Here is an 11,774-nt window from a genome sequence, read left to right on the forward strand (position 1 = left end):
TGCAACTCTAAAGCGGTTTTATACTTTACACTTTCTCTTACCGTTTGTGATAGTGGCGGTTGTTTTTTTACACCTGTTTTTTTTACATGAGAAAGGGAGTAATAACCCTTTGGGTATTGAAAGAGGTACTATGTGTGTGCCCTTCCACCCCTTCTATACTATTAAAGATCTTTTTGGTTATGTTTGCTTTAGGTTCTTTTTTATATATTTAGTGTGTGTGGATCCTGAGCTGTTAGGGAATCATTTAAACTATTGGCCTGCTAATCCTATAAAAACGCCAATCCATGTTCAGCCTGAGTGGTATTTTATGTTTGCTTATGCAATCCTTCGTTCAATTCCTCATAAAGCGGGGGGGGTATATGTTATGTTTTTGTCGATTGTAGTATTATACCTAATTCCTAGTCTTCACAGAGGTAAGTATCGAAGTTTATGTTTTTACCCGTTTAATCAAGTAGTGTTTTGAGTGTTGGTTGGTAGGTTTATTAGGTTAACATGGATTGGTGCTCGCCCAGTGCGGGAGCCTTATATCATTTTGGGGCAGTGTCTTTCAGTCATTTATTTCTCTAGGTTGTTATTAAACCCTCTTTCTTTGTGGGTGTGGGACAAGCTGCTTGAATACCCTAAATTCTGTAGGAGTCGTCCTGTAGACCTGAAATGGTTTAAGTTTTTAGCTTATTTCAAGTTATTAAAATTAGTAAATCGCGAAAGTAGCGCACGTGAGTGGGCTAATAAGTGTAGAAAAATATAAATATGTCTTTTTACGGGAGTCGATATTTTGGTGATATTGTCCATGGGGAACTAGGGAAAGACCTGTTCCGGTACCATGGTTTTGTGATGATAGTAGCAGTGGCTGTGTTGGTCTTTGTTATATATATAGGATGCGTAATCCTTCTTACTAAATTTTCTTATCGCCATTTCTTGAACCGTCAACGATTAGAATTTTGATGGACTATTGTGCCAATGTTGATGTTAGTAGGGTTGTGGTTTCCTTCTATAATTAACCTATATTATATAGAAGAAGTAAAACGGCCCCGGTGAAATTTTAAGGCGATTGGGAAACAATGGTACTGATCTTACGAATTTTGTCGCAATTTAGACACTCCAAGCTCTAGAGAAAGCGCTGAAAGAATTTCGTGTTATACAATTGATTCTTACATAGAAGACCAGCAGGAGACATTTAGAAAAGGAGGGTATCGTTTGTTGGATGTTGATAACCGGATGGTGGCTCCAGCAGATGTGCAAATAACTGCTTTTGTAAGGTCTGATGTGCTCCATTCGTTTGCACTCCCTAAGTTACTAATTAAAGTAGATGCCATCCCAGGTCGAATTAATCGGCTTCCTATAAAAAGCTTCCCAGTGTAGAATTATTTACGGGCAGTGTTCTGAAATTTGCGGGGTTAACCATAGATTTATACCGATTGTGATTGAGTTTATTCCTGAGAAATATTTTGTCATATGGTTGGAAGCTCTTAACTAAAATAAAAAATAAGCTAAAGCTTTTAAGAAGCGTTAAACTTTTAATTTAATGAACTTGTACAATGGGCAAGTAGCTTTTAGTGATAAGGTGGTCTAATATTAGGATATAGGGCTCATGCCCCTAAGGCGCCGTGAGTAGTGGCTCTTATCTTTGTGAGAGCTGGCAGAGCTAATGCGTTTGATTTAGGATCAATTCATAAGTATATATACTTGCTTTCATGGCACAAGCTGGCAGACCTAATGCATACGATTTAAGCTCGTCTTATAAGATATACTCTTGTTTGTGTGTGAATTACAAAGCTAAGCCCAGTCTCATTATGGTTAGTGTCGAGTGTCTATTTAAGACTCTAAGGAGAGTAGCTGTTTTCTTTGGAGCCTCTATCCTATTAAGCCTTTGTCAAGTGTCAGCGGACTCTTTTACTCCCTTGGGGTCGACTAAGGCTGCACTGGTGGACTGAGTAGGCGTGGTTGTTGGTGTTATCCCTTTTGTAGGGGTGCTTCTCGCTGTGGGCTTCTATACTTTGTTGGAACGTAAAATTTTGGCTATCATTATAATCCGAAAGGGTCCATCCAAGGTGAGTTATATAGGGATCTTGCAGCCTTTTAGTGACGCAGGTAAGTTGTTATGTAAAGAGTTTATTGTGCCTACACGTGCTAACGTAGGGCCCTTCATTTTGGCTCCTGCACTAATATTAACTATCAGTTTACTTGGATGGCTTTTATACCCGTATAAGTCGGCTGAAGTGTTTTATGTTTTCGGGGTGATTCTGTTTATAGTTATTACTAGAGTCAGGGTTTACGGGGTAATAATATCCGGATGGGCTTCTAACTCTAAATACTCTTTGCTAGGTGCAGTTCGTGCGATGGCGCAAAGAATTTCTTATGAGATCCCTATAGGATTTATCTTCTTTTGTGTGGTGCTGTGCTCGGGTGTGTTTATGTTTCAAGAAATTAGGGTGTTCCAACAAAGGTCCTTTTTTTTCTTTTTTCCTTTGTGCGTAGTTATAGTTGTCTGAATGCTGTGTATGCTAGCTGAAACTAATCGGGCGCCATTTGATTTTGTGGAAGGAGAGTCGGAATTAGTGTCAGGATACAACGTGGAGTACAGCGGAGGGGGGTTTGCAGTTATATTTATTGCGGAGTACTCTAGTATTCTTCTCAGAAGGGTTATAAGGGCGGCGATATTTTTCGGGGGAAATGAAGCGTTGATCGGGGTCTTTATGATGGCTTTTGCGGTCTTCTTTGTGGTTATTCGTGCTTCTTTACCTCGTTTACGTTATGATAAGTTAATGAGTTTGTGTTGGACTGTTCTTCTATGTGTCATACTTATGGCTAGTGTGTGTGTAGTAGTTCTAGTTAGGGTGTATGTAAGATAATATAAACTAGTATAATTCATTTACACTGAATGTGTCAGATAAAGTCTGTCTTACTTATGGTTAAAAGGTTGGCAATTAGACTTATTGCATTGATTATTATAAAAAACCTAAATATGAGTGTCATTGGGTTAAGCGTTCTAACTATTCTAAGTATGGGCGCCACAAGAGTCGCGATAGGGGGGGTAGAGTTGAACGGGTTGTACACCACAGACTTTGTAATAGGGTTAATGGTTACACTAACTCTATTTGTAGCAATTCTTTCCTACCTAAGGAGGGTTAAGATCCACCGGAAAGCAAGATTTAATTTAATAATTATCAGAATCAGCCTAATTTTAGTGATAAGATTCAGGGTGAGGAGGTTCTTTCTTTTTTTTTTTTTTTTTGAAAGTGTGCTAGCCCCTCTGTTGTTATTAATTGTAGGCTGAGGCTATCAGCCAGAGCGTTTACAGGCAGGGGGGTATATAGTAATCTATACGGTGTTCGGATCTCTTTTTTTCTTATGGGGGGTAAGAGAACTCTATATTAGAGGGTTGAGGAGGAGGATAAGTTCTGTGGTAAGGCTAGTAAAAAAAAGGGGAATGAGATTGTGATGGCTATACATTCTAGGGTTTCTTATCAAGCTACCAATATATCCATTTCACCTGTGACTACCTAAGGCTCACGTAGAGGCCCCAGTAGCCGGTTCGATGCTATTGGCCGGGGTGGTACTAAAATTAGGAGGGTACGGGCTGCTTCGATTTATAATAGTTATACAAATAAGGCTTAGAAGCGTTTTTTTTGTGCTGCTACTAGTGGTGAACTTGGCAGGAGGTGTCTACGCAGGATTAGCGTGTGTACGGCAAGTGGACCTAAAATGTTTGGTAGCATATTCCTCTGTAGCGCATATGAGGCTTGTGCTATTAGGAGTGCTTAGCAACACGGTATTAGGGGTAGTGGGGGCCATTATTATTATGATCGGGCATGGGTTGTGTTCATCAGGTTTGTTCAGGTATGTGAATGCTATCTATAAGATGAGGCACTCGCGTCTGCTAGTAATAAATAAAGGGGGCTTGTTAGTCTGCCCAAGTCTAGTCTTAATGTGTTTCCTGTTAAGATCAAGCAACATAGCAGCCCCTCCTAGTCTAAACTTATTTGGGGAAATCCTCGTTTTCGGCGTGGGAGGGTGAATAAGTGGAGTGTTCCTGCTTATCCTGGGTCTGATAAGCTTTATTAGGGCATGTTTTAGACTATACCTATATGGAAGTTGTTGTCACGGGAAGGGGGTGTCACACAGGGAGTCCTTAAACTTGAGAAGAGTTTGTGATGTTTTTGTTCTGGCGGCTCATTGGATACCGCTGAACTTTATGTTTATGTTTATACCCTAAACAATGAATCGTAATCCTTATTCTCGTTACTATGTACCAGGTCCAAGTCCGTGGCCCTTTTTTGTGGCTATCTCGGCAAACGGAATAGCGGTAGGGTTAATTTTGTGACTGCATCGAACTCCCAGATTTCTATTAATAGGAATGAGGTTGGGGTGTATACTATTGAGAACTTTTAGATGATGGCGAGACTTAATTCGTGAGGGAGATATTGGGTTTCATACTCGCTTCGTAATCAAGAGATTTCGTGATGGAGTTGCCCTTTTTATTCTGTCTGAAGTAATGTTCTTCTTTTCTTTTTTTTGGACTTTCTTCCATAATGCCTTAAGACCCTCGTGTGAACTAGGGATGCGATGACCCCCTCCAGGGATCCGCACGCCAAACCCGTCGTCGACAAGGCTGTTCGAGACAGGTCTTTTAATTAGGAGGGGGTTATTCGTAACTCAAGCCCATAAGAGAATGCGTTTGAAGGATTATGATGTTGGGCCATTTATTGGCCTAGTGGTAACAATTTTATGTGGGACTGTGTTCTTCCTAGTGCAACTTCGAGAATACTACTGAAACTCATACACTATTGCAGATAGGGTGTATGGAAGAGTGTTTTATTTACTAACTGGGTTTCATGGAATGCACGTAGTTGTGGGGACTCTTTGACTAATGGTGAGGTTAGTCCGACTATGGCGTGGGGAGTTTTCCAGTCAACGGCACTTTGGTTTTGAGGCTTGCATTTGGTACTGACACTTCGTAGATGTGGTATGGGTAGCATTATGATGTTTAGTATATGTGTGGTTTGGAGGATGGTTATACATGTGGTGGTTCAAAATATGAGACGGGGACGTCTATACGTTTAAGTACCCAGACGCAAAGCCTTCGTGGTATGCGTACATTCAAGAAGAGCATGCTCCGTCCTGATATAAGATTCCTGACCATTTAAAAGGTTAAAAATAGGAGTCATACAGACTAGTTAAACAGTTTTGATTTGAAATCAAGTACCAAAGCGATTCCAAGCGCTTACTAGTCTGAGTAAAGTAGTCTAATTAAGGACAGAAGACCTATGATTTTCAAGTGTTATAAGTAACCTTTACTTGAAATGGTAAGCTTTGTGGTAAGACCTATAAAATTAGTGAGATTAGGGGTAATATTGATCGGGACAATTCTTAGGGTTAGAAGAGAAGAGATAGTAGGGGTGTGACTCGGTTTAGAGCTAAATCTGTATGGATTTCTTGTAATTATAAACCCTGATGGTCACTATAGTCCTGAGCCCTGTGTAAAATATTTTGTGGTACAAAGAACGGGGTCAATTCTGATACTAGTGGGTTTTGTAACCTTGATAGAGCAGCACGTAGTGAGAGGGCTGGTGATAAGGGGGGCGGGTACAGTGTTAAAATCTGGCGTTTTCCCGCTACATTCGTGGGTCCCTTCAATTATTAAGAACAGCAGATGGTTAGCAAGAGGGTTAATATTAACTTGGCAAAAAGTCGCCCCCCTTGTCTTTTTATCAATAATTATACCCTCTAAGGGGTTGTGAGTAGTAATTGTATTGATAGCTGGAATTGGGGCAGTAGGGGGCCTTAACCAGAATTCAGTACGAGTAATAAGCGCGTACTCGTCGTTTGTGCATACATCATGAATGCTGTTAGGGCTCACATGGTCAAGAGTAGTCTTTGTAGGGTATTTTGCAGTTTACTCGCTGTCGGTAGGGCTGTTTTTTTATGGGTGCTCAATAATAAACAAAACAAGAATGGGCGGTCAGATTAGTAGAGCCGCGAGGGGTATAGGGTTACTGATACTGATGGGGATGCCTCCTTTCCTTGGCTTTCTAGCGAAAGTATTGGTGTTTCTAATGAGAGGAAGGGCTGTAATCGTGGCTTGTATTATAGGTTCAGTAATCAGGCTAAAATTCTACATTGACTTTTTTTATAGGATAGTAATAAAAAGGTTAGTAGACAAAAACAAAGCAGAATTCAAGATTATGTGGAGGATAGTGATCGGGGCTAACCTAGCAGGGGGGGCATTGATCTTGGTGAGATTTATTTAGAAACTGCTTTTAGGCCAGGGGCGTTTTGATTTCGGCTCAAAAAGAGTGGGTAAAACCACAAAAGTATGATAAAAAGGTAATTTAAAATAAAATATTTTGTTTCAAACATAACTATAGGTAGTTGTTACCTCCTTTTTGTAGAATGGTACTTTAAAAAAAAGGATTGGTTTGCATCTAATTATTAAGCCTAGGTTTTCATTCTTAAGTGAGGAAGTTAATTAACATAATAGGGCTGCTAACTTTGTTATAAATGGCTTGTACCATTTTTCCTTATAAAAAAGTAGTTTAATTTAAGAACGATAGGTTGTGGGGCTATTAGTGGTGTCAACCCTTTTTTAGCTAGATATAGTTTAAAATAAAATATTGGCTTTGGGAGCTAAAGACACTTCCATAAGTTTTCTAGAAGAATGGTTATGGGGTTAAGAGTTGCGTTTGTCTGCATTGTGTCTTTTTTGTTTACGGGGTTATTTATGCTACTAAGGGAAAAGCGGGGTCTAGACCGAGAAAAGTGCAGTCCATATGAGTGTGGATTTGAGCCTATTGGAAGAGCTCGGAGGCCCTTTTCTATCCGATTCTTTCTAGTAGCAGTTTTGTTCGTCGTGTTTGATGTAGAGGTAGTGCTGTTAATACCTTTTGCCTACATGTTCTTTTACGGTAAGAGAGTGTTAGGGATTTTGTCCTCAAGGGGTTTCCTTCTTATCTTGTTTGGGGGTCTCTACCACGAATATCGTGAGGGGTCTTTGGAATGAGTAGGTTAATACTAGAAGTGGCATTTATGCGAAACGAATTTTGATGAGAGGTGATTGTAAGAGGCTTACTTTTGCTGTTGGAAGTGTATTGTGTGTACCTGTGGTTTTCACGTCGAGAGTGCTTCTTAAGGAAGTATGGGACCAATGAAAGTTCTCAAGGATCTAATAGAAGGTTTGAAAAGGCATATCTTACTATAGCGTATAGGGAAAAAAATATTAAGAGGCTAAAATCTAGTGCGGCTCTAAGGGCTAATAAGGCTAGATGATTGGCTTCTAAGTAAGGATAAATAAAATGATAAAAATACTAAAAAAGGAAGAAGTAGGGGGTTATGGAGAAGTGGAGTCCTGGTGACGTCGATGGCTGTGATCAACAAATCACAAAGATATTGGAACCCTTTATCTGTATAGCGGAGTCTGAGGAGGGTTGTTTGGAGCAAGGTTGAGGTTAATGATCCGAATGCAACTGGGGCATCCTGGAGCAGTGTTCTTAAAAAGAGATTGATTCTATAATGTGGTGGTTACAACGCATGCCTTAATAATAATTTTTTTTGCTGTGATACCTATCTTAATTGGAGCTTTCGGTAATTGGTTGATTCCTCTGCTAGTAGGAGGTAAAGATATAATTTACCCGCGAATAAACAACTTAAGTTATTGACTATCTCCTAATGCACTATATTTACTAATACTGTCCTTTAGAACGGATAAAGGAGTTGGTGCTGGATGAACTATTTACCCCCCTTTATCTGTGTACCCCTATCATAGGGGCCCTAGGATGGATGTTCTTATTGTGTCACTACATCTAGCTGGGCTCAGCTCTCTAGTGGGGGCTATTAACTTTGCTAGGACCAATAAAAATATGCCAGTGTTAGAAATGAAAGGAGAACGAGCGGAGCTTTATGTTTTAAGGATTAGAGTTACTGCAGTTCTTTTAATTATTTCAATTCCGGTTCTAGGAGGGGGCATCACAATAATCTTGTTTGACCGAAACTTTAACACAACTTTTTTCGATCCCGCAGGAGGGGGGGACCCCGTTTTGTTCCAACATTTGTTTTGATTTTTTGGGCATCCGGAAGTGTATATTCTTATTCTACCTGCCTTTGGTGTGATATCAAAAGTAATTATGCATTGCTCTGGAAAAGAAGCGGTTTTTGGTCTAATTGGGATAGTATACGCAATAATCGGAATTGGAGGGTTAGGGTGTATGGTGTGGGCTCACCACATGTTTACCGTAGGTCTTAATGTTGATACTCGAGGCTATTTTTCTACCGCAACTATAGTAATCGCTGTTCCAACAGGGGTGAAAGTATTCAGATGACTGGCAACTATAGCAGGAAGAAAATTCAAAATAAAGCCTGCCGCCTACTGAAGTACTGGGTTTCTGTTTTTATTCACCGTGGGAGGGCTAACAGGGGTCTTACTGTCTAGGGCTTCTATGGATGTGTCTCTACACGACACATATTATGTGGTGGCTCATTTCCATTATGTGCTAAGAATAGGGGCGGTGTTTGGGGTGTTCTGTGGTCTTAACCATTGGTTGCCAAATTTTGTTGGAGTATGCTTTAATAAGAAATGGAGGAAAGCCCATTTTATAGCAATATTTTTTGGGGTAAATACTACCTTCTTTCCTCAGCATTTCTTAGGCCTAAGAGGAATGCCTCGACGGTATATAGACTACGCTGATATTTATGCTCACTGACATTGGGTGTCTTCTTATGGGTCCGCTGTGTCTTTTGGGTCTCTAATATATTTTAAGTTCCTTCTATGAGAGGCTCTAGTAAGCCAGCGAGGGGTTGTATTTAGTGGGGGTTTATGTGGTGAAATAGACTGAGCAGGTACCCGAGACCTTTATCCAGGAAGGAAGCATGTTTATAGCCAATTGCCATTTGTGTGAACTAACCCTTATAACACGTGTATCACTTATATTTATAAGAAATCGCGTAATCAATAATTTAAAGTCATGTTAATAGATGTTTTTTCTAGATTTGATGCTCACAGCTATAACTTAATTTGGTTGTCTATGCCGTTATGGTTGCTGTCTTCTATAGTGCCAATAACCGTGCTATTTAGAGACGTGTACACTAAGGGTAGAAGTACGAGCTCTTTTCGGAGTTTGGTGCTATCCTTTACTTATTCGATGATTCGATTGAACGGAAAGGGACTAAAGCTATCTGGGTTTCCTCTAGTAATAAGGGGTCTGTTCATGATAATTCTGATACTAAATCTGTCTGGAAACTTTCCATTCTTTTTCCCTGTAAGAGGGCAGTTTGTGTTCGGGTTCTCCTTTGCTTTGTCTATTTGAACTTGTTTAGTTTTATCTAGTCTTTTATGCAGATTTGAGCAGGGGTTGATGAGTCTCGTTCCAACAGGTTGCCCGTTAATCCTTGTGCCTTTTATAGTAGTGGTTGAGCTAATTAGTGGCATACTTCGCCCTTTAACATTAGTTTTACGTCTGACACTAAATCTGGGAGCTGGTAAAGTAATTCTAACTAATGCAGGAGAGAGTTAGTAGTTAGCTGGTTAAATAGCAGAAGGCTGCTTACAGGAGTTGGGGGTATTAAAGGGTTAATAATGGGCGGAGGTGTTTTTGGAGCCGCTGAAGTTGCAATCGCGTGTATTCAGTGTTATATTTTTTGTGTCTTATTGTGTCTCTATACGGAGGATCATAGAAGGTAGGTAGTTTTAAAAGCTTTGCTGAAGCGACGGCCTTGTAAGTCGTAGAAAACTATGTGTTTTAAAGCTATGATTTGAATAAAATTCCTAGGAGTTTTCTTAATAAGTATAGGCTGTTTTGTAATCTTCCGTATAAACAAACACCTTTTGTGTTTATTTGTAGGGCTTGAAATAATAAGACTAGGCTTATTGTTTGTAACCCATGTGTTTCTAATAAATCAGTTTTGGTTAATTTTACTAATTCTATGTTTAGCTGTTTGCGAAGCCAGAATTTGCTTGGCCCTTCTGGTTATGGTGATGCGACTATGCGGAGACGATTTGATGTCAAGGTTACTAAGAGATGGCTCGTAAAAATAGTATCATACAATTAAAAAGTAACTTAGGGTTACTTTTACTGATTCTGATTGGATACTTATTTATTCTTAGAGGGAGGACCTTTGGAAAAGCTTATTTATTGGAAGTTACTGTTTGAGAGAGTAATTGTCTCTCATTTAGCTTCAGAGTTCTACTAGATAGCGTAAGAATAGTCTTTGTTGGGACGGTTTTGGTAATTAGAGGAAGTGTAGCAACCTACTGCAAGTGGTATATAGCTGGAGAGCCATACTACAAGCGGTTTATGGGATTAGTATGGTTGTTTGTGCTGTCTATAGTGTTTATAATCTTAGTTCCTAATTTAGTAATACTTTTAATTGGTTGAGACGGGCTAGGGCTCACCTCATTCCTATTAGTGGCTTATTACCAGAACAATAAGAGGTTATCTGCGGCTATGTTGACAGCTTTGACTAATCGAATTGGGGATGTTTTTGTACTTTTTAGAGTTTCTATTTTTTTAAGAGAAGGGGGGTGGTTAATTTATATATACCACCCAGTGCAGACATGGGTTAATTTAGGGTTTGTGGTAGTTCTTGCAGGTATAACTAAAAGCGCACAAATGCCGTTTTGCGCATGGCTACCTGCTGCCATGGCGGCACCCACACCGGTCTCCTCTTTGGTGCATTCTTCGACATTGGTGACAGCTGGGGTTTATTTGATTCTTCGCTCTTTTTATATTATCAGAGCTAATCCCTTTGTGACTCAAATACTTATAGTCTTAAGACTATTTACTCTAATATTAGCGGGGTCAAGGGCTGTGTTTGCGTTTGACCTAAAAAAGGTAATCGCACTCTCGACTTTGAGGCAGTTAAGGTTAATAATATTCTCGATTTCAATCCTTCTTCCGTCTGTAGCTTTTTTTCATTTAGTAACCCATGCGGTATTTAAAGCTTTGTTGTTTCTAGGCGCAGGGGGTGTTATTCATAGAAACCAAAGAATCCAAGATATCCGGGGGTTAAGAAGCTTGTGGCAAGGATTACCGGTAAGAATGGGTGCAATAACGGTTGCAATTGTGTCCTTGAGAGGGGCCCCGTTTATAAGAGGGTTTTTCTCTAAAGACCTAATAATTGAGCTAAGAATGATAGACAGAAGAATAACTTATGGGTGCTATTTATTAGAGCTAACAGGTTTAATCTTCACTTCTTTTTATAGGGCACGGATTGTATTTAGAGTAATACTTGGGTCTAATTACGTTAATAGCAGAAGTTTGCGGATTAATGAGCACTTAAATATACAAACTCCTTTTCTTAGCCTGTATATTGGGGCTATTATCTTAGGAGGGGTATTAGGGAGGAAAATAGAGAGGTTTGGGTTTGTAGTAGTTCTTGAGAAATATGAGAGAGTCAGAGTATTTCTTATTCCCTTTGTAGGGTTAATTTTGTGATGAGGAGTGCTTAGAAAATTAGGGTCTAAGCCTTGGTCGTCAGCCAAACTATTAAGATTCTTTTTGAGAATGTGGCTCATAGAGAGGCTAACCTCCCACCCCAGAAAAATGGCCTTCTTTAAGGGGTCCAGGATGGTAGCTCAAAGTCTGGATCAAGGTTGACTAGAGCTATTGGGCCCTCAAGGTGCCCATAAGGGACTAGGTCAACTCAGCTGTTTGAATGAAATTGTTCAGAAAAATTATTTTACCTACCAGCTGGTAGTATGAGGGCTGGTGGTAGCGGGGGGCGTAAGCTTAATTATGTTTATATAATGAGAGTTATAGTCATATGTGTAATTTTGATGGCTG

The 11,774-nt window shown here is 39.7% G+C and overlaps 2 protein-coding genes and 4 pseudogenes across 2 annotated transcripts; all 6 read left to right on the plus strand.

Moving 5' to 3' along the window:
* Positions 1 to 212: 212 nt before the first annotated feature.
* Positions 213 to 1,473, plus strand: LOC134703357 (cytochrome b-like; annotated as a pseudogene).
* Positions 1,474 to 1,694: 221 nt separating this feature from the next.
* Positions 1,695 to 2,852, plus strand: LOC134703359 (NADH-ubiquinone oxidoreductase chain 1-like; annotated as a pseudogene).
* Positions 2,853 to 2,908: 56 nt separating this feature from the next.
* LOC134703362 (NADH-ubiquinone oxidoreductase chain 4-like) lies at positions 2,909 to 4,216 on the plus strand (annotated as a pseudogene).
* Positions 4,217 to 4,219: 3 nt separating this feature from the next.
* LOC134703360 (cytochrome c oxidase subunit 3-like) lies at positions 4,220 to 5,155 on the plus strand. The gene is given in 1 exon segment (XM_063563474.1): positions 4,220 to 5,155. A coding segment is annotated over 1 exon segment (936 nt).
* A 148-nt stretch (positions 5,156 to 5,303) lies between these two features.
* LOC134703358 (NADH-ubiquinone oxidoreductase chain 2-like) lies at positions 5,304 to 6,251 on the plus strand. Its single transcript, XM_063563473.1, is given in 1 exon segment — positions 5,304 to 6,251. A coding segment is annotated over 1 exon segment (948 nt).
* Positions 6,252 to 7,367: 1,116 nt separating this feature from the next.
* On the plus strand, positions 7,368 to 8,054 carry LOC134703361 (cytochrome c oxidase subunit 1-like; annotated as a pseudogene).
* The last annotated feature ends 3,720 nt before the right edge of the window (positions 8,055 to 11,774 follow it).

Source organism: Mytilus trossulus, unplaced genomic scaffold, assembly GCF_036588685.1.
Source record: "Mytilus trossulus isolate FHL-02 unplaced genomic scaffold, PNRI_Mtr1.1.1.hap1 h1tg001004l__unscaffolded, whole genome shotgun sequence".
In the NCBI taxonomy this organism is placed as follows: Eukaryota; Metazoa; Mollusca; class Bivalvia; order Mytilida; family Mytilidae; genus Mytilus; species Mytilus trossulus.